Raw genomic sequence first — 20,881 nt, forward strand, 5'->3', positions numbered from 1 at the left:
AGAAAGATGGGAACTTTTCTTTTTTACTTTATATGCTTTTGCACTGTTTAAATTTTATTTTATTTTACAATTAACATGTATATTTTACAATAAAATGCATTAAGAGAAAATGTATAATATGTACGTATTTTTGAAAGTCAGGCAGAAATTTAGAAATTATAATCTCCTGAGAATATACTGATGAGGGATAATACTGTTTAATATTGTACTTCCTATTTATTCTCTTTACTAAAATATGAAAGTAGACAGTGAAACAGACTAGGACACAATAAAATGAGACATATATCAGTGTGTCCAAAGCAAGAAAAAAATACTCTTATACTTAAGAAAGAAAAATTTCCAAAAGCTGAAATCACAAAGATCTATCTACTGATTATCAGTGGTCTTTATTATCACTGAATATGTTCAAATTTAGGGTTTGAGGTTTTCCAAACTATTATATATTTAGTAGAACCAGGTACATGACAGACTTAAAGACAAACAAACAAAACCTAGTTGCTCATACGGAATCCTTTATATAATTTAAAAAAATGATCTCACTAGAGACATATGTACAGGAATATTATAGGATTTTATTATAGGTGGATTGGCCATAAAATTATAAACTGTCATTTTTAACCCTCAGTTACTTTTTTTACTGTTGATAGACTTAAGTACAAAACATCTTTAAAAAGTATGATTCTTGAATGATGGCATATACACCAGGTTAGTATCAATTAACCTTCTAAAAAATATGTCTGTGGAAAAGCTTCCAAATGAATGCAATTTCAATATCACTTTTAACAGATTTAAGTTATATCTATTCTGGGACTAGTAACAGCATTCTTTGATGGTGGCTCACTATAAGATACTGTATTGGAAATATGTAAATTAAGCAACTGCTTCTTATGATATGCATCATTTTCCTGGTTGGTGTGTTCATCCAGAGATTTCCTTATACAGTTCTTTAGTTCATCAATTCCTTCTCCAGTAACTGCAGAGATGGGGATGATGTGTTGGAACTCCACGGTCCTCTCTGGAATCATGTGTTTTTCAAATAAATGTAAAAAATCTGAAACAAAGAACACAAAACTAGGCTGATTTTCACTATCTTTGAAAGTAAGTCAAAACTATGCTAGAGGTTTGATTTCTGAACCAGTGAACCGAAAACTAAGCATTTAAAATTTTTTTTTCCTTCTCTTTCTAATAAGCTCTCAGAACCTTTGGTTTCTACTAGTGACAATGGTAAGGTTCTTGGCACATGACAGGTACTTAATAAATATTTGTTGCATGAATATATTTTAAACAAAATTAAGTGTAAGTAAAAGATGAATCACAGAAGATGATTTACTTACGGAAGCAATAAATTTTGTTTTGGGGTGGTTCAATAAAGTAAGACAACATAGATTTTTCTGAAAGAACTTTCCTATAACATAACATCATTTGTGATTTGGGATATTCTAGCTTGCTTCAGCACACAGGTGGCCTTTAATTGTCCTAATGGCTTATCATCACTGGTGCTATGAGCCATACTAAAATTGAAAAGAGTTCAAGGAGTTCAATTCATCATTTTAGATGAATCCAATCTATCACCCCACAGGGGCTGACAGCCATTATATAACTTTTCCTTCTTCCCTGCCATCAAGGCAACAGAAGTAGGGATGCCATACTGATGGGATGGATCAACATTGACATGAACTGGAAACGCTGCCTAAAAGAGGTTAGCCAAACCAACACAGAGCTTGGATTCTGAGATTCATTTACCCCCAAGGAAGTCTGAGAGGCTAACTTGGGAATTATCACTGAGGGGACTACATTGTTTTATGATGGTCCAAGATAGCCACAAACTCCCGAATTACCCTCCCTTCTGGTACCTCCTCTGAAAATTCACTTTTCTGCAAGACCAGCCAGCAAATAGATCTAATGACCTCATAAAGCAAATGACATTAAGGAATAAAGGTTTATTTATAAATATTCCAGAGAATATTTATATCCCAAAGTAACTTATTAACTCAAGGACAGCCCAATATGTAAATTATACGGGGTGGGGGGTAGATTTTGAGAGGGGAGAGAGGATCTTCTGGTGCTGCCTGATAGTCCTAGTACATTATAATTTAGTTTCCCCAATTTTTATCCCAAGGATAAAAAGAGAGATTAGGTCTATTTAAAAACATGTTAACTACTTACCTTCCACCCTACTTTCCTCATTTGTGCAAAATAGACTCAGAAAAATGAAAGCATCATCACTGTAGGATAGAGAGTGTTCTGCAAAGGTCAATACTCAAAACTATGGAGAATCCCTTTAAATTTCTTTACACATAATGGTCCATTTAGGAACAAATTTCAAACAAATCCTTTTAGAGTAACAGCATCTATTATTCTGTACCATACATACACAGTGACTCAAGTTCTTTTTAGAAGATTAGTACTCTTCAGAGATCTACAGACCTGGCACCGCAAAGATACATACCTCTTTTTAGAACGACTAGCTCTGTTTTAAAATTCATGATGTACTAGGGGAATGAAGTTCTAGAACTTGTGAAATATGTTAACAGACTTTACAGGTAGTTGCTGACTTTATTCTCTTCTGATCCAAATCCCATTGACTCTTTAAGAGCCCACTTTAAGTTTTACTTCTTGATGATGCCTGACATTTTCAGCTCAAATTAATCTTTCTTTCCTTCTGTCTCCTCTAACTTATTGTCCATATTACACATTCTGAAATGGGATATTATTTTTTACAGTGTTATTTAAAAGTTTCATATGGTATGTGTTCTTTCTTCAAACATACTTTTTTTTTAAGAGTAGCAACTTTCAGTTTTCTTTTCCACTGATTATAGTACCTAGCACTCTCTGCAAATAGCAGGTATTCATTAAACTGGCACTAAATGAATGAATGGGTTTACCTTTAGGATTCTGGAGTTGGTTCATCAGTACATGGAATTTATCTTGGGCATCTGGCAAGTCCATTTTATTAACTGCCAGGAGCGCAGGTTTTGTCTGAAGTTCCTCTCTGTACAACTCCAACTCCTTTAAATCAAAGAGAAAAACCAAATAATTTTATTAAAATATCTATATAAATGACCTATTTGGTAATGTCTTTCTTTACTTTATAGGCCTGGGTAATCTAGGGCCCATTCGCACCTCTGAAATGCAGTAACTCCCAATAACCACAAAACTAATTAACAAAGGAAATGCAGAAAATGCTTACTAGTTAAGTCATGTGTTAATACATTTTAGCTCACATGATATCCTAGAGACAGTTGTGATTTTGTGCCTAGAGCCAAATACAGATATCTGGACGTCTAGTAAGCACAAAGATAAAACTCAGAACTACATAGTGACAACTTAATGCTATACCTGTATTATTCTTGGAAAAAGTTAAGTATGCTTAGAAGTAAATCTTTGTGACTATGGATTAGGCAGTGGTTTCGTATATCTGACACTAAAAGCATGAGCAAAAGAAAAAATAGACAAAGGGGACTTCATTAAAATTTAAAATTCTGTACTTCAAAAGACAACCTAAAGAAAGTGAAAAGACAACTGAAAGAATAGGAGAAAATATTTGCAAATCATATATCTGATAAGGGATTTGTATCTAAATTATAAAGATCTCCTACAACTCAACAATTAAAAGACAACCCATTTTAAAAATGGGCAAAGAATGTGAATAGACATTTCTCCAAAGACTTACAAATGGCTAATGAGCACATAAAAAGATGCTCAATATCATTAGTCACATTTCTCAACATCATTTCTCATTAAAGAAATGCAAATCACAACCACAATGAAATACCACTTCATCCCTACTAGGAAGGCTAAAATAAAAAGACAAAAATGAGTGTTGACATTAATGTGGAAAAATTGGAACCTTCATACATTGCTAGTAAGATTGTAAAATGGTGTAATGCTGCAGTCACTCTGGAAAACAGTTTGGCAGTTCCCCAAAATGTTAAACACAGAATAACCATATTATCCAGCAATTCCACTCCTAGGTATATACCCAAGAGAAATGAAAACATATCCACACAAAAACCTGTACACAAATGTTCACAGCAGCGTTATCAGTAACAGGCAAAAAACAGCAAATGAAATAGGATATAAAAGTCCTGAAGATAAACAACATCATGTTGTGTTAGAGAGAAATCATTGGCTGGATATAGAATGTATGGGGCGTGGCCAGGGGTGGGAGGAGGGAGGAGAACAATAGAGATACCGTGCTTGGTAAGAACCCAACCTTGCCAGACCTCATAAACCATGTTCATGTTAGACTTTAATCTAACAGCAGTAGGAGACCATCGAAGTGTTTTAAGCAGGGAACAAACATCTGCTTGGTTCTTTAACAAAGATCACTCTAGCTGCCATATAAAGCATGGCCTGGAGAGAACTAAGACTGGAAGCAGGGAGACAAGCTGGAGGGACTTAGAACATTCTAGTAAGAGGGGCTGATGATTATAACAGTGTGGGTGAAGACAAGTAGTTGCATTTCAGAGAAATTTAGGATATAAAACTGTCAGGGCTTGATACAGGTGGTAAGAAAGATAGAATCACTACCACCCAGGTTTCTGGCTTACATATTCAGTAAAGTTCTGCGGGAGGCTGGAGAATTAAAAAAAAAAAAAAAAAGGAGTTCAGTTCTATACATATTAAATTTGAGAAGTTAATGGGACATCCAATTAAAGATGTCCAATAGGCAGCTGATCTAAAACATAACCAAAATATCTGAGTATCAGAGAACCTAAAAAGTAGACTGAGAAATAGTCTAAGAAGTAGGAATAAAAGTTAAGCAAGATACAGTCTGAGAAGTATGTGACAGGGATTTGGAATCAAGGAAGGTTTTATTGATTACAACAGTTTGAGGAGCAGGTGAATATCGCAAAACTGGAGACAGCAAGTTTAGATAATTCTTTAATTGACATCAAAGCTTTAAAAAGTAGAGGCAGACTATATATTTATTCGAATTATCATACGTTATTCCATACAGTCCTATGTGCCTACGTATTAGACCAGATATAAAACAGAAAACCTACTTTTGAAAGCAGTAGTATGGTTTCAAAGGCAGTTCTGTATTGAGTTTGGGAAGAAAGCTGAAATCCAGAAACATCAACCTAAAAAAAAAAAAAAGGGAAAATGATTGCTTTTAACATAAGAACAACAGCTACACAATTCTGTTTTGAAATGTTTTACTTGCTCAAGCGAAAAATAATTTCTCAATCTATACTCTGGTAATTTAGTAATTCGAAATGAGAGAAATTGATGTTTTAAGATAATTATAATTATTCTGATAAAACCACAATCATTAATGAGAAACTAGTACAGATTAAACAATTTATACCAATACAGACAATCTCATATATAACTCAACACCAGAAATGAAGTAGGAAATTGATCCTATACAATTTAGTAGTATATTGAAAATCTTAATGAATTAAACCTGACAAGTATAGCCAAAGTTTCATCTGACATAGTAAACAATGCCACTTCCATCCCCATATTATAAATAAAGATCACTAACTGTATCTGACCCCTATCTAAATAGATTTAGTGGAATAATATATGCTGCTACTTTATCTTTAAATGTTATTATTATAAAAAATTTCTAGGAAAACTAAATTCACTGGTTCTCACATTCATTTAAACATTACATTGATAGGCATATGACTTACAACAAAAAGTAGTTGTTTAGTTCTTTCTATATGCTTGAGGAATTTGTGGCCCATTCCTTTGTTCATGTGTGCTCCTTCTATTAAACCAGGAAGATCAGCTACTGATATCTAACACAAAATTAAATGGTATGATAATAAAAAAAAATATGAAAACCACAAATACAATTACATCCAACAATTTTCATGATATTTCAATTATAAACAGTTCTTAATTTGTGATTACCACTGCATCTCTATAAAGCCAAGATACCTTTATAACGAAATAAATGTATTAAGAATCCAAGTCCTTTGTTATCAGAAATTAGTCCCATTTTTCACTTTAACAATCCAGGAATTTTATGGCTTAGTTTAACATCTACTATTCACATAAATTCTCTTTATAATTCCATAAATTATATTGTTCAGTATGAACTTTTCAAAGAATTTCAATTTTCTAAATTCTTAAAAGTATACAAGGATGTTAATTCAGCAGACATTGACTTAGTATAGCTCTGTAGTTTTAAGTTTTTTATTCTATATGTAAATGGTTATTTGGTACCATTGTTTCTTTATTGTTCATATTCTACCAGAACTATTAACCACTCTTAAAAAGTAAGGGAAATAGTGTTACTATACTCCTTTTGGAGGTTATAAGAGTTATTAACCATTATTCTACACTTGTGGTTTTCAAACCTCACTGCACGTCATAATTATCTAAGAAACTCTTCTAAACTACATATGCTCAAGCCCTATCCCCAAGGGGTTTGGTTTCAAATCACTGGGGCCCAGGCTTCATTTATCATTGTTGTTCTTAAGCTACCCAGATGATTCTGATGTACAGTAAGGGATGAGAAACACTGCTCTACACATACTGCCTGTGTGGTTAAAAATTTCAGTTTTAAAGAAAGTTGGAGCTATGTGACAAAGCAATGTACATGTAGGTCTCATGTACTGAAATTCTCTTCAGAGGTTTTCTACTGATTTCCCTTAAAAATTACCAATAATGCTGTCTTTTCCTCTAAATATTGTTCTCTAAATTCATATTATCCTGCACTTATAATTTCACTTATTATTTAACATTCTATATAATTGTCAAAGTTTTAAAAAATTTTTACTGTTATACCACTATTATAAATATACATCTTCTATGTCTTTTGAATTATGTCAATGGATTATATGAAAGTATACTAATACATCATCACTTTAAGCCCATACTTTACATTAGGGTTCACCCTTGGTTTTATATATTCCATGGGTTTTGACAAATGTATGACATGTATCTAGTATCATACAGAATAGTTTCGCTGCCCTAAAAATCCTGTGTGCTGCCTATTCAACCTTTCTTTCCTCCTAATCCTTGGCAACCGTTGATCTTTCTGCTATTTCCATAGTATTGCCTTTTTCCAGAATGACATATAGTTGAAATCGTACAGTATGTAGCTTTTACAGATTGGCTTCTTTCACTTAGTAATACGCATTGGAGGTTCCTTTGTGTCCTTTCATGGCTTGATGGCTCATTTCTTTTTAGTGTTGAATGACTTTCCATTATTGAGATGTACACAGTTTATTTATCCATTCACCTACTGAAGGACATCTTGGTTGTTTCCAAGTTTTGGCTATTATGAACAAAGCTGCTGCAAACATCCGTGTGCGGGCTTTTGAGTGGACGTAAGTTTTCAGTTTATTTGGGTAAATAACAAGGAATGCACCTGCTGATCATACATTACATATTTTAAAAATTTTGTTATTTTCCTTTTTACTTTGTTTTTATTCTAATTATTCAAAAGTTCTTCTGTAGCAAGGAAAAATAAATTTTAATAGCTAGTTAAGACGAGGATCCCATTCAATTTAAAAAAACATTTTTTTAAACAGTAAGTTGGAGTAAAATTACATCCATGAACTTTAGAAAATGTTTTTAGGAAATGAAAATCAATAATCAAATATGGCAGTAAAATATGGACTTGCAATGAGGACAAACTGATTAAGGCAATTAAGATACAATCAATGTTGTAACGACAAACTGGACCCAAACTTTAGAAGAACATGAAATTATATTCTTATACAATATTTTTACTCTGATAGTGGTCAGCAGAATTGATTTGATCATGTTTCACTTACCAAAAACAAAATCCTGCTACTTTTTCCCCCTAACACCAAACTGCCAAATATTATAAAATCTAAGCACTAAGGCAAGTACTTTCATCACTAACCAAGTGTCTTATTTTAAAAATACCCACCTGTTTGAAATCATTATACATAATTTTTCCCAGTTCAGGCTTTAATGTTGTAACTAAAAGAAAAACAATAATAAATTGAGGCTAGAATAAAGGCTTAGACTCTCAAAATTATCTTAGCATCATGTATAAAATAAATAATATTTCGTTTCTATGAACAACCTAATTCAGATTATGTTCTCATTTGTTGAAATTAAAGGTATAATTATCTTTGCTATTTATGATATACTTGGAAAAGGACAAAATATAGATTTTTATAATCTTTGAAAGCACAGGTGTAATCTAATTAGTGGGCCTCAAAGTCCCTGTCTCAAACTTTAAGGAGCATGGTAAAGGTGCTGAGGATGGGGGCAGAATTTAGGTTTCTATCACTTGGGCTGTGGGTGAAATCTCTCTACGGTCCTTTCTCATTTAGTTATCCGCACGCTTCATCAATCCTGCCCTAGCCTCCTTCCTAGGACTTTTTGCTTTTCTTCTTCTTTCCTTCTCAAGAATCCCCTGTATTGTAACAATAAATATTGGCCATGTGATTTATAGCAGTTAGTACAAAATTAACTCTACTGTATCAATTTTAGAATGGTTTAATTTTATTTTCCATGTTAATGTCATTCTGTGCCATTTTGTTTAATGATGGCAAAGATCCTATCATATTCATTCACTACTCTTAGTCTAAGCTTCCATTATATCTCATCCAGCTACTGCAATAGACAGTTCTACTAACTGTTCTTTCCAGATCCATTTATGTCCCACACCAATCCATTTTCTACATTACACGCCAATAGATCTTTTTTGAAAAGCAAATCTAATCACTGTTTTCCCTTGTTAAAAAGCTATCAACTGCTCTTAAGCCACAGAGATCAAATACAGCCTATATGGCCTATATCACAGGTCTCCATCTCCATCTCTAGCCTCATCTTGATTCCCTCTTCCCCTTACTACATGTTCTCTAGACAAACAAATCTACTCCCTGCCACCACAGAGTCTTTGTGTACATGCTATTTCCTTTGACTGAAAGACTCTCACCTCCATTGTCTGTCACCAATTAACTCATATTTATTGTTCATATCTCAGCCCCAACATCACACTTCCCCAAAGAAATCTAAAGCAGTCACCTACACTCTTTCATAGAACCATATTATATTCTCTTATATTCATTAGTGAGATATGTTCCTTCCCCCACTTGTCTGTAAGTTCAATAAAAATCAAAACAGTATTCACTTCTGCTTACCAGTCTTTGTAACTCCAGAACTTATTGTATTCATAATTCCTAGAAATAAATACTTGCTAAATGAATGAAAGAATTGATCTCTACCTTCATAGCGTTTATCACAGTGTTTGATAAAGGGTAGGTGCTCATAAAATCGTTAACTAAACTGAATAATGATTATGCAACAGACAAATAAATGTAACAAAGTGTCTAATAAGCAGTACTAGGAACTTTGCTGAGAGCTATAAAGGTTTCAAAGATTAATGGGAAATACATGTACTCTGTCTGCCAAGAGTTTTCAAACTAAGGCTACCCCAGTTATCATTTTTTTCATACTCAAAGAAAGATTAGTCTTTAAAAATTTACCTCTACACATTAAAAAAACAAAACAAATTATACTTACATGCATAATCTGCAATTGCAGGTTTTGCATGAGAAATCTTACTTAGCAAAGAGGATTTTCCAGCATTTGGGAATCTGAAACAAGAAAATAAATTTATATATTACAACAAATATCAGCATTATTAATACTTGCTTATCTCTGAATTCATAACATTCAAGAAGCAGACTTCTTGAATATTGCTGGGATTAAGAGTAGACTATAAATTTAAAATAATCTTGAAAAACTTGAGGAACAAAATATACTTATAGAAAAGGTAAAGATAAATTTATGGTGAACACTAAAGATGTTTCAGTATTGACAGTAAATCAAATAATGTTAAAAAAAAAAACAGCTTGTAAATCATAGAAAAACATAAAGAAACTAATAAAAATACCTGCAATTCACTATCTCTAGCCAAATACTGACAAAATATTTCTTATATTGTCTTGTGGATTTTTTTAAAAAAACATTTTATATGGACATTTCACTAGCAAAGTAATGAATCCTATTTAGCCATCACTTAGCTTAAACAAATATTAATACATTCTTAATAATTTTTTTAAAGTTGGTTTGTTTAAATAGAGACCCAAATAAGGTCTGCGTATTACAATTGGTCGATGTGCCTTTTAAATTTCTTTTGGTACAGGCTCCCTCTCCAGGTTGTTTCCCCTTTGCAATTTTATTTTTAAAGAAACTGGGCCATTTGTCCTGTAGTTTCTTTGCCATAGTCTGGATTTTTCTGCTGATGCCCATGATGTCATTTAACATGTTCCTATAAATTGGTAGATATGAAGCCTTGATCAGATTCAGCTTTGATTCCTTTTTTGTTGAAAGACTATTCACAGTTGGTCGGCCTCCTTTTAAACTGAATTATATAAGGTGAATGCATTTCAAGGGTGTAGTGTAATTTACTTAACTAATTTCTTATTGTTAGGCATTTAGGTGGTCTCAAATTTTTTACTGTTATTAATAAGTCTGCAAAAAATACGCATACAGCTAGAAAGACATACACCAATGTTAAGTCACCTTAACATCAAATGGTGCAATTAACAGTCAACTCTTTTTTTCTTTCTGCAAATGAGCACTAATTATTTGTCAAGCTTGTTTTAAAAAACTTTAAATGCTGAAGTGAACCTTTACATATACCTTTAATTTCTTTCTTGAGGTAAATTTCTAGATAAGGAAATACTAGATTAAACTATATGGCTGTTTTAAAGGCCTTGATTTTATTGCTAAATATCCCTCAAGAAAGGCCCACAATGGATGAAAGAAAGTACTAGGAATGGGGGCCACTTAAGAGATGATTTCCTAAATTTCATTCAGATATTTTCATTAAATTTATTCAACCAATGGGAATGTAAATTGGTGCAGCCACTATGGAAAACAGTATGGAGGTTCCTCAAAAAATTAAAAATAGAACTACCAAATGATCCAGCAATTACACTTCTGGATGTTTATCCAAAAAAAAAAAAAACACCAAAAACACTAACTCAAAGAGATATATGCACCTCATGTTCACTGCAGCATTATTTACAATAACCAAGATGTGAAAGCAATCTAAGTGTCCATCAATGGATGAATGCATACAGAAAATGTATGTGTGTGTGTGTCTGTGTGTGTGTCTGTGTGTCTGTGTGTCTCTGTGTGTGTGTCAGCTGGGGGGGGGTTACAAAATGGGCAAAGGCGGTGAAAAGGTAAAAAAAAAAAATCCAGTTGTGGGGAATTCCCTGGCGGGCCAGTGGTTAGGACTTTGCACTTCCACTGCTGAGGGCTTGGGTTCGATCCCTGTTTGGGGAACTAAGATCCCGCAAGCCACATTGTGTGGCGCAAAAAAAAAAAAAAAAAAAATCTAGTTGTAAAAAAAATGTCATGCGGATATAATGTACAGCATGGTGATTATATTATAATCATACATTATATTATAGTTAATAATACAATATTGTATATTTGAAAGTTGCTAAAAGAGTAAATCTTAAAAGTTCTCATCACAAGAAAAAAAAGTTTAACTATACATGGTGACAGATGTTAACTAGATTTATGGTGGTGATCATTCTGCAACATATACAAATATCAAATCATTACACTGTACACCTGAAACTAATATAATGTTATATGTCAATTATATCTCAATTAAAAAAAATTATCCAACAAATATTTATTGAGCACTGACGTGGGTCAGGTGATATACTAGGCAGGAGAAATATAGCAATCAATAAGACAGATGTGATCCCTGTCTTCACAGTTTTCATTCAAATCCAGATCTTTCAAAACTCTGCCAAATTTTCATTTGGAATAATGGTGTAATATTTTACAAATATTAATTTGGAATTCTATAAAAATGTATATGCTCTTAATGGAGCTCTTTAAACAATTTTTCTCATTAAAATATTTCTATAATAAATTTAGAATAAAACTATGTGAGATTTCTTAATGACTCGTTCCCCCTGGAAATACAGTATTTTCTTATATCCTGTTACACCCAGGCTCTTGTAACTTTTTGAAAAGCAAACTGCAATCATTTTTGCCATGATTATCATTAGTTGGACTTGCTTATTTCTTTCTAATATCCTCATATTTTCATAACAATTATTAAACACAGAAAAATGCAAGCAACTATTTCCAAAGAGATCAAAATACAAGAAGAAAAAGGAAGCTACCAGGTGAAGAACAGATACCTGAGATTTTTATTGCCAAGTACCTAATGAAAATTTTAGAGGCTGAAATCTAACCTATGCAAAGACCAGATTTGAAAACAGCAGTACAAGTGTATTAGTTATATGACACCTTTCTTCTAATGTTCAGTTCATTCCTGAAACTGGCTAAAAGGACATCTGCTTATGCTGGTATTCACATTAGCAACTTTTAAAGAATAGTTACCTAATTTAAAAGCACTAGCATACATGTTAAACATTGTGCTCTAGAATCATGATGCTTGCTATTGACTAATATCAAGTCCAGTTCTGAAAAGCTTAGTGTATCACTATATGTGGTCTCCAACAAGTTGGCAATGATGATGAAAATAGCAGCTACCATTCATTCATTGAGCATTCATAAATCCAAGGCATGTATTATGCTGCAAATGCAATATCTTACTCAGCAATAACATTTTAAGGTGAGAACTACTGCCATCTACTATTAAAGATGAGAAAAAAAAAAAAAGGCTTAGAGAGACCGTATCCAAGACCATCCAGCGAGCCTCCAGAGGATTTGAGATTCTAACCCAAACAGTCTCACTTGATTCTCCCATCGCCATCCCACTTTTATTCACTACTCAGCCTTGACATGTTCTTATTAGGCTGTAAAGGTGTCTCTATGGAACCTGAAACATATTTTCCTAGGAAATGAGAACGTGAATGGCTAGATTCTCAGTCTTATCCACAAAACCCTATTAAGTCCATAATGTTCCTAAAAATATATAGTATTATAGAACCTATGACTCATAACCCTCATAACTATGTTTCATTGAAAAAATTAAATGCGAATGGCAAGCTTAAATGCCAGGATCACATCTTTCTCTGTTACAACTTCAGCAGGAATGAGGCCTCTGTGAACTCTAAGCCACTGCTGGTAAGACCTAAACAGGCATGGAAAGAGGTGAGGGATTCAGAGTGAAGAGTGTGGTAAAGAAGCAGTGAGATGCGGGAAGAAGATGAAAAGAGCTTAGAAAGAAGCTATGGGAAAGCAAGGCATGGAACTGGCAGCTGGAGTACAGTGGCAGTTTCCCCTCCCTTTTCCTGAGGCCTTCCATCTGACTATTGTGTAATGCTATAGTGGGACTTGGGAGAGGAAGACAGAGAGGGAGAGGAGACATGCAAAGCTGAATTTTTCCCTTCCTTTATCTACTTTCTATCTTGCTATCTATCTCCCTCCATTTATGTGCCATCACTGCAAACCCTAGAGCTAAGTAGCATTGTTTGATGAAAGAGTGGAGGCTGGTGGAAGAGGACAACATTGGAAGGTCTGCAGCACTAAGAATGGACAGTTCCTAAACAGAGAGTGAAGGATAGGGAAACGGTCATAGCAAGATCCAGCTTAGTGCTCAATAGTGTGTAAAGCTGATGGTTGAGATCATCTGTACCAGCCTTTAGCCATCTGATTAATGATACTTCAATATCTCTATTAAGACTTGTAAGAATATTTTTCCCCTACTTTTTATTTCCTTCTATACACTTTTTTTCTAATTAATTAATTTATTTATTTATTTTTGGCTGTGTTGGGTCTTCGTTTCTGTGAGAGGGCTCTCTCTAGTTGTGGCGAGCGGGGGCCACTCTTCATCGCGGTGTGCGGGCCTTTCACTGTCGCGGCCTCTCTTGTTGCGGAGCACAGGCTCCAGACGCGCAGGCTCAGTAGTTGTGGCTCACGGCCTAATTGCTCCGCGGCATGTGGGATCTTCCCAGATCAGGGCTCGAACCCATGTCCCCTGCATTGGCAGGCAGATTCTCAACCACTGCGCCACCAGGGAAGCCCCCTATACACTTTTAAAAATGTGGCTTGTTTGGATTTCTAATTTTATTCCTTAATACTTGGTAACATTCTTTTGTATTTGATTGATTTTTCTGTGTTTATTTATTTTCTAACATTTCCACTGCCCTATTCAATTGCTATGATCTTTGACAAATGAATAGTGACTATGAAACTCTATGTTGGCAATATTAGCAGCATATTCTTAAAGTACACAAACAATACACAAATTCCATAAACTAGAAATAATGCTGGCCCCAAATTACCATTTATATTTACTTTCTATTCATGAACTATCTCTCTGAAAGTATAAAAATAAAAATATGAATGATACTTACCCCACCAAGCCTATATCAGCTATAAGTTTTAGATCAAGGTGAATTACTCGTTTCTGGCCTTTCAATGGTAAGAAATTTGTAAGTAATTTACCACCAAGACCTCCTTCAGCTACCAAAATTCTGTCTTTCTCTTTACTGACTTCTCCTTAAAAAGAGAGATAAAGATACTTAAAGCAAAGATTAGTAAGTGGAGCTAATCACTAATGACATTTTTCTTTCAGAAACAGATGCCAGGAAATTCCAGTTTACAAATCTAAAGGGCTAAACGATAGGATCAAGTTTCTATTAAAAATCTGACCCCAAGAAAACACTTTTGCAAGTGGTTGAAAAAATGCTAGTTATTTGTTTTAAAACCGAGTAAATACTCTTACATCTTTAAAATAATTTTAAATCTAGCAGCTAATTCTGAACTGTTATATAATGTTTTTAAAAGCTGTTTTATAAACTAGCAGCTAAAACACTTAATGTTTAAAAAAAATCCTGAAACTTAAGAGGTGCTATTCCCCACAGCTCTCAATTTTAGAAAATGTGCACATTTTTTACAACCTTAGAATCTACAATACACTTACCTATAATTTTACCATTTTCATCAGTTACTGAAATACCCACAGGTACAGGAATTTCACAGTCTTTTCCTTTGGAGCCTTTCAGTGCACTAACTCTATAAAAAAAAAAGCTAAATTAACATAAAGAAAATCTGCTAGATTAAATGGTTGATGTTTCAAGCAAATACAACGGTATACAAAGAAGACTAGCAACCAATTCTTATAATGCAGATGTTAAATGGCCAAAAAATGGAGAAAAAATAAAATTATCCCTATTTATTTATTTGCATTTTAGACTACTGTATCTCAATAAAAATAATATTAAGTAATGATTTAAGTTACCAAGCTAACTACCAAAAGTCATTTTAACTCATAATGAACTAAAATATTGTATGTTTGAAAGGAAGAGATCATTGCAACATGAATAAACTAGAAAAAAATGGAAAATCCAGTGAATAACAAGGCTTTTTAAAAAATGACCTGAAATGAGAGTACTTTAATTATAGGAGGCTCATATGGCAATTCTTAAACTGCTCAAGAGAGGATAAAGTGGTACAAGCTTCCAACTAGTAATTCCACTTCTGGGAATTTATCCTAAAAAAAAAAAATTGAACCATGCAAACTATTATATACACAAAGATGTGTACTGTTCTTGTGACAATAACAGTAAAAAAAAAAAATCAATAATTACCTAAATAGATGAATGACAAAATAATTTATGTTATTTCCAATACTATAAGACTACGCAGCCATGCTTAACAATTTTCTGGAATGGAAAAAAAAGTTAAAAGAGAAGGTTGCAAAATTTTGTGCTCTTGTTTTTGTATACCCCAATTTTACAGACACATTTAATTACATTTGGGTAGAGACACACAAAAGTCTTAGAAAAGTCATGAAAAGGTTAATAGTGGTTATTTCTGGATAGAACAAGTCTCAGAAGGGGAATAAGATTTTGCCAGATAATCAAGGCAGGAGAGTGTTGGCAAAGAGAAAGAAAAACAAAACAAAAAAACACTCACACACATCCCGGCTTAGGAGGGAACAAGGTATTTGGTGAAATAGTAGTTATTTCTAGCGTAAGCATAGCAGAAGTGGGGTGGAAGACACTGTAGTCCAGATCACGAAGAGCCTGATATGCTATGTTAAAGAGTTTGAATATTATCTTAGATTGATGGGGAACGTTGAAGGATTTTAAAAATGCAAGTGACATTAATAAATTGGTGTTACAGAAAAAGCACTGTAGACATAATTGGAAAAAGAATGGATTGGAGGTGATGACTGAGACTGGAGAAGGAGACCAATTTGGAGAATACTGCAGTATTTCAGAAATGACGAAGGTCTGGCTTGTACCTATCTTTCTAGTCTCATCTTCCTCTACATTCTGTGTTTTCTGCATTCCAGCCACACTGACCTTCTTTTAGTGTTTTATACTGGTATTTGTCTTCTATCACTGGGCCTTTGTTCATGTTGTTATCTTTCCTGTAATGCTTTTTCCTCCCCTTCATCCAGTTGGCTCCTATTAATCCTTTAGATTTAAGCCTCTACATTCTAAAAATTCCAACACACAATCGCAGTAACTGTTCTATTTAAATCTTTCTTAACATTTAAATGTTATACACCATCTTTAGCATACCACTTATCTAAACACAGAATAAGGTTGGAATTACAGCAACCTTACTTTTCAAAAGAAATTATAAAATGATGATAAATTTTACTTTAGGATATAAACTGCAGTTATTTTCTACCTGTAACATCAAAATAATAAAATGACATTCTGATCTTAAAACTTTGATCACTGAATTCTAATATAGGGCTCTCAAAATTTGCCCTGTAAAGACTATTCATAAACAAAAATGCTCAAAAGAAATTTAAGGGGTTTCTCCAAGAATTCCTTTACCAGCAGAGGATGCTGCTGGACATTTGGGGCAGGATAATTTGTTGTTGTTGTTGGGGGCATTCCTCACCCTGCGTTACAGGGTGTTTAGCCTATATCCAGGCTCTATCCTTTGCTTACACTCATCCCCCAAGCAAGCGCCACATTCCATCCTCTATGATTGTGACAAATAAATATACCCAAACACTTCCTTGGGAAGGGGAAAGAAAAAAGGAACAGAAAGCCTAACCTTTATACCAACACCTCCTAAGGAACAACAGAATGACAGAGGCCTGAGGAATCACAGCCTGCATTTTGATGGAAGCTTTAAGAATTTTCTTCTTCATTTTCATTACAATGAAAGAAAAAATTCTTCTCATATTTTGAGGCCAACATAATATGTTCCACAGAAAATAGCAAACATTAACAAAAAACAAAGGGAAGATTTTGCTGTCACAGAGAGAAAATCAAAATAGAGGCAAAAGGAAAACATTCAAGAGATGTAGCAGCAAACAGGCTCTAAATTTTAAGTACTGCCTACAAGATGCTGGCAGAACTATGGGTGGTAGTGGGGTGGAGTAGCCAGTTAAGATTCTAGAAAGTTTCCTAAAGACTGTCAAAGATAATTTTAGAAGAAAACAGTGGGGATTCAGATCATTTTCTGGTTCTACAAAGGAAGTATAAAAGAATATAAACAGACACTGGGAGAAGAGAAGGATAAAAAGTTTAAAAACGTCAAAACATTCCATAGTACCTATCTTTTATATTTACTAGAGACAAAAATAGTAGATTTTTGCTCAGTTACAAATCCAGGATATTATTTACTTCAAATTACCAATTAAATTTTTATCTCAACTTTTTTTTCTTCTTCTGGGGGGAATTAATTTCATACAAAGTCATTCAGTTAAATACTTACCGGCTGTTTGCTCCTTCTCCAGCCGCAAACCGTTTCTGAGGATATTTATCTTTAAGTTGTTTTAAAGTCATTTTGTTATGGGCTACAACCCAGACGTCACCACCTTTCCCACCTTCTCCACCTAAGCGAGGGTAGCCCATTCCACCACTTCCTCCCCTGGTGAAGAGTCTCAAGTTATCAATGAAGTTTCCATACTTAAAAAGAGAAAGAGAACATTTGTATACCACATGTGCTTACCAATTTTGAACTCCTTTCTAGTTCTTTGTTGCCACTAACACTCCTAAAAAATAAAAGTGGCTTTCCGTATGCCACATTTATTCTTTTCTTAATTTACCTCCTGTCTGACCTCACTTTCCAATTAGATTAACTCTCTTAAGACCCTGTTTTTCACTATCAATTGTTGTCCTTCCAATCCTGAAGGTCTCTGACACTGGCCCACTTTTCAGTCTAGACTTTCTCCCCTGGGTGATCTCAGTCTGTACCAGTAACTATCACCTAGGTGAGATATTCTCTATCCCAGTTAGTTGGACATCTCCACCAGATGTGAGCTTAACAGTCTAAAGCAACTGAGAATGAGATCAGTATTTAACTTATATTTGAAACCCCTCAAATATATAACTTGTTCTTAGGTATTGAAAGGATAATAGTCATCTAAATACATGTTATATAACAAAACCAAACTTTACCCTAGGTAAATTCTGTTCCTCCAATGTTCTCACAAATAATGAAACGATAGTTTATCTACTCACTGAGACCACATATGGGGATCTTAGACTATACCTGCTTCTCTTCCCGAAGCCCTACTATCTTTCCTTTTTGGCACAACTAACTACCCTAGTATCTTGATCATTACATTAGCTCCTAACTGGTCTTTCAATGTCTAGTCATTCCTTCCTCAACACATCCTCTGTCTCACTGCCTGAGCGATTTTTCTGACAATGGATCTGATCTCTCAACATGTTTCTCCCTTACTCAAAAACCATTCATGGTTTTTTGCTGTTTATGAAATAAAGTCTAAAATTCTCAGTGCTATATTCAAAGCTCTTAACCTACCCTTCCCATTTCATTTCCATTCATTCAACCCCTCCTATATCCTCTTCCTCTCTTTGCTCTATGCTATACAATATACTGTCACTTCTCCATGGCATTCTGCTCATGCTTTTTCATCTACTTACAATGTCATTTGTTCTTTTCTATCATAAACCCACCTGAATGTCATATTTTCTGATGTCTTTCTTAATTCCTTTAACCAACACTTACCATTGATTTTGCTGGGCTCTCAGTAATTGGATTATATCTCTATTATTAGATCTCTAGAAATCATACACTGTATTTAGGGTTTATTTCTGTTTCCCTCACTAAATCAAGAACTTCTTGCAGGTAAGATCCTATGTCTTAACTCCCTGGGCTATCAAAATTCCTCACAAAGTAATTTCTTAAATTCATAGTCTTTACATCTTTAATCATTTAGGATAGTTTTAAGTATTGAAAACATCTGGGAACTTTTTTCAAAAATGTATACACTCCACTGACCATTCTGATACTCTGGAGGAGGGGATGAGAATAGGGTAAGCCAGCACATTTATCAAAAGCTCCTTTACTGATTCTGATAAATCTGTCTAGACTTGAGATTGCAGTGGGTAGTTACACAGCAAAGATTCAAAGCACAGCTTTTCATTTGAGTATGCAAATATAGTCATGAAACAGAGTATTGTAAGGGTGGAAGGAATATACAAAACATGAACTTAAGAGCTAGCCAGAGTATTTTTCTCTGGAGGCTGACGAACTTATGTTTTGGCTGGGTAGAGCTAGATCAGAAATGCATCACAGGTAAGTGAAGAGGTAGATTCCCCTTGCAAACAACACTGACTGGAAGCGACTGTTATGGCAGTAAAGTTACACAACTAGCATTTAATAACACATCCAGCAAAAAATGCAGTAGTTCATTTTTTTAGCTTACAGATTAGTTATCCTATATGCCCAAGTACTATCCTTCACAAGTCTCTCTTCTTCTGACCACATATTTTCTGGAAAATAGAGGGTTGAATAAAGTAAAACTTTACTAACCATGGTATTACTAACCATGCCTTTCCTCCGACAAAAAGAAACCTCCTGTTTTTAAAGTTCCTTTCAATATGTGACACATTTTTTTTTACTGCTCTAGATTTATCAGGTTCATAGATTTAGAACTCAAACTTAAAAGTAATATCTCAATCTTGTCCTTAGTAATAAGGTAATGACCAAACTTGATGACGGCAGGTTTCAAAAAACATTGCTAGTAAGGATCTTAAAGAGGTTTTTAAATTTGAAAAGCAACTGTAAATTTTTTACAGAAACGATTCTAAAACCCGCACTGCACAAAAGCTGACCTAGTTTCTTGCAAGAAGGCAAATCAGTTACCTATTTTCGTTTACTGATGAAAAGTTGTCTTTAGAAAGCTCTTAATAACAATGCACTCAATGAAAAAATACGTAAAAACAAGTTGTGGATATTATTACTTAAAAGAAGGAAAATACACTATTTGAGCCAAAAGAAAAAGTCAAACCTACACTTCACATACACCGTATTGCATGTATAAACAGCAGGCAGTTACCCCAGCTCTTCATCCCACGTGTGCACAATTCCCTTGAAAAATCCCAAACCCTGTTCCAAACAACCGTCCTAACCATGCCCGGTAGACTAGACACGGCCTTCTCACCCCTTACAGGCCAAGCCCGACTCCTTGAGGGGCGAAAAGGAGAGGATTATGGTAGAAAAGAAGCAGGAAAGAGGCCCCCAGGAAGAAAACAGTGGGGAGGGATGCAGGCGAAGGAGAAGCAGAGCCCTCAGGTAGGGCTAGAGGCACCAGGCGTCGGACATCAGGCTGAGGGGCACCAATCACGGACCTTTCTGAGCAATACCCGACTGCAGCTCACCATGCCCGCGATTGGCGAGCATTCACTCCCGCGGAAGCTGTTCGCACCGAAGTGCGGCGCGATCTTTTTACGTCACCGCCACCGCCGCTGCTATTTTGTATCCGCACGCTGACGCAGGACAGCCTCAGCGGGCGTAAGGCGCGCGCGCTCACGGAAACGTGCGCATGCGTTTTGCTGTGCCCTACGGGGAGGTGGAAGGTGGTGTCTGTTTAGAAGCAAGCGGAGTAAAACGCTGAGGAAATGTCGAGAGGCAATGTGACAGGGGACAATCGCGTGCGGAGTAGGTGCCTCAGGAATATTTTGAATAGGATGGCACTGGAGACTCTGCTGCCTTGGAGGAGTTTTTATGCTAATTAAGGTAACCACAAGATACCTCAATCTTTACT

At 34.7% G+C, this 20,881-nt stretch overlaps 1 protein-coding gene across 1 annotated transcript; it reads right to left on the reverse strand.

The window, feature by feature from the left end:
- Positions 1–523: 523 nt before the first annotated feature.
- GTPBP10 (GTP binding protein 10) lies at positions 524–20,549 on the reverse strand. The gene is made up of 10 exons (XM_061197821.1): positions 20,466–20,549; positions 17,581–17,774; positions 14,816–14,907; positions 14,247–14,391; positions 9,469–9,542; positions 7,862–7,914; positions 5,646–5,753; positions 5,010–5,087; positions 2,886–3,009; positions 524–1,051 (listed from the first exon to the last, which is right to left on the reverse strand). The coding sequence occupies exons 1-10, from the start codon at positions 20,496–20,498 to the stop codon at positions 789–791; spliced, it is 1,164 nt and encodes a 387-aa protein (XP_061053804.1). The 5' UTR covers positions 20,499–20,549; the 3' UTR covers positions 524–788.
- Between the last annotated feature and the right edge of the window lie 332 nt (positions 20,550–20,881).

Source organism: Eubalaena glacialis, chromosome 8 (genome assembly GCF_028564815.1).
Source record: "Eubalaena glacialis isolate mEubGla1 chromosome 8, mEubGla1.1.hap2.+ XY, whole genome shotgun sequence".
Lineage (NCBI taxonomy): Eukaryota > Metazoa > Chordata > Mammalia > Artiodactyla > Balaenidae > Eubalaena > Eubalaena glacialis.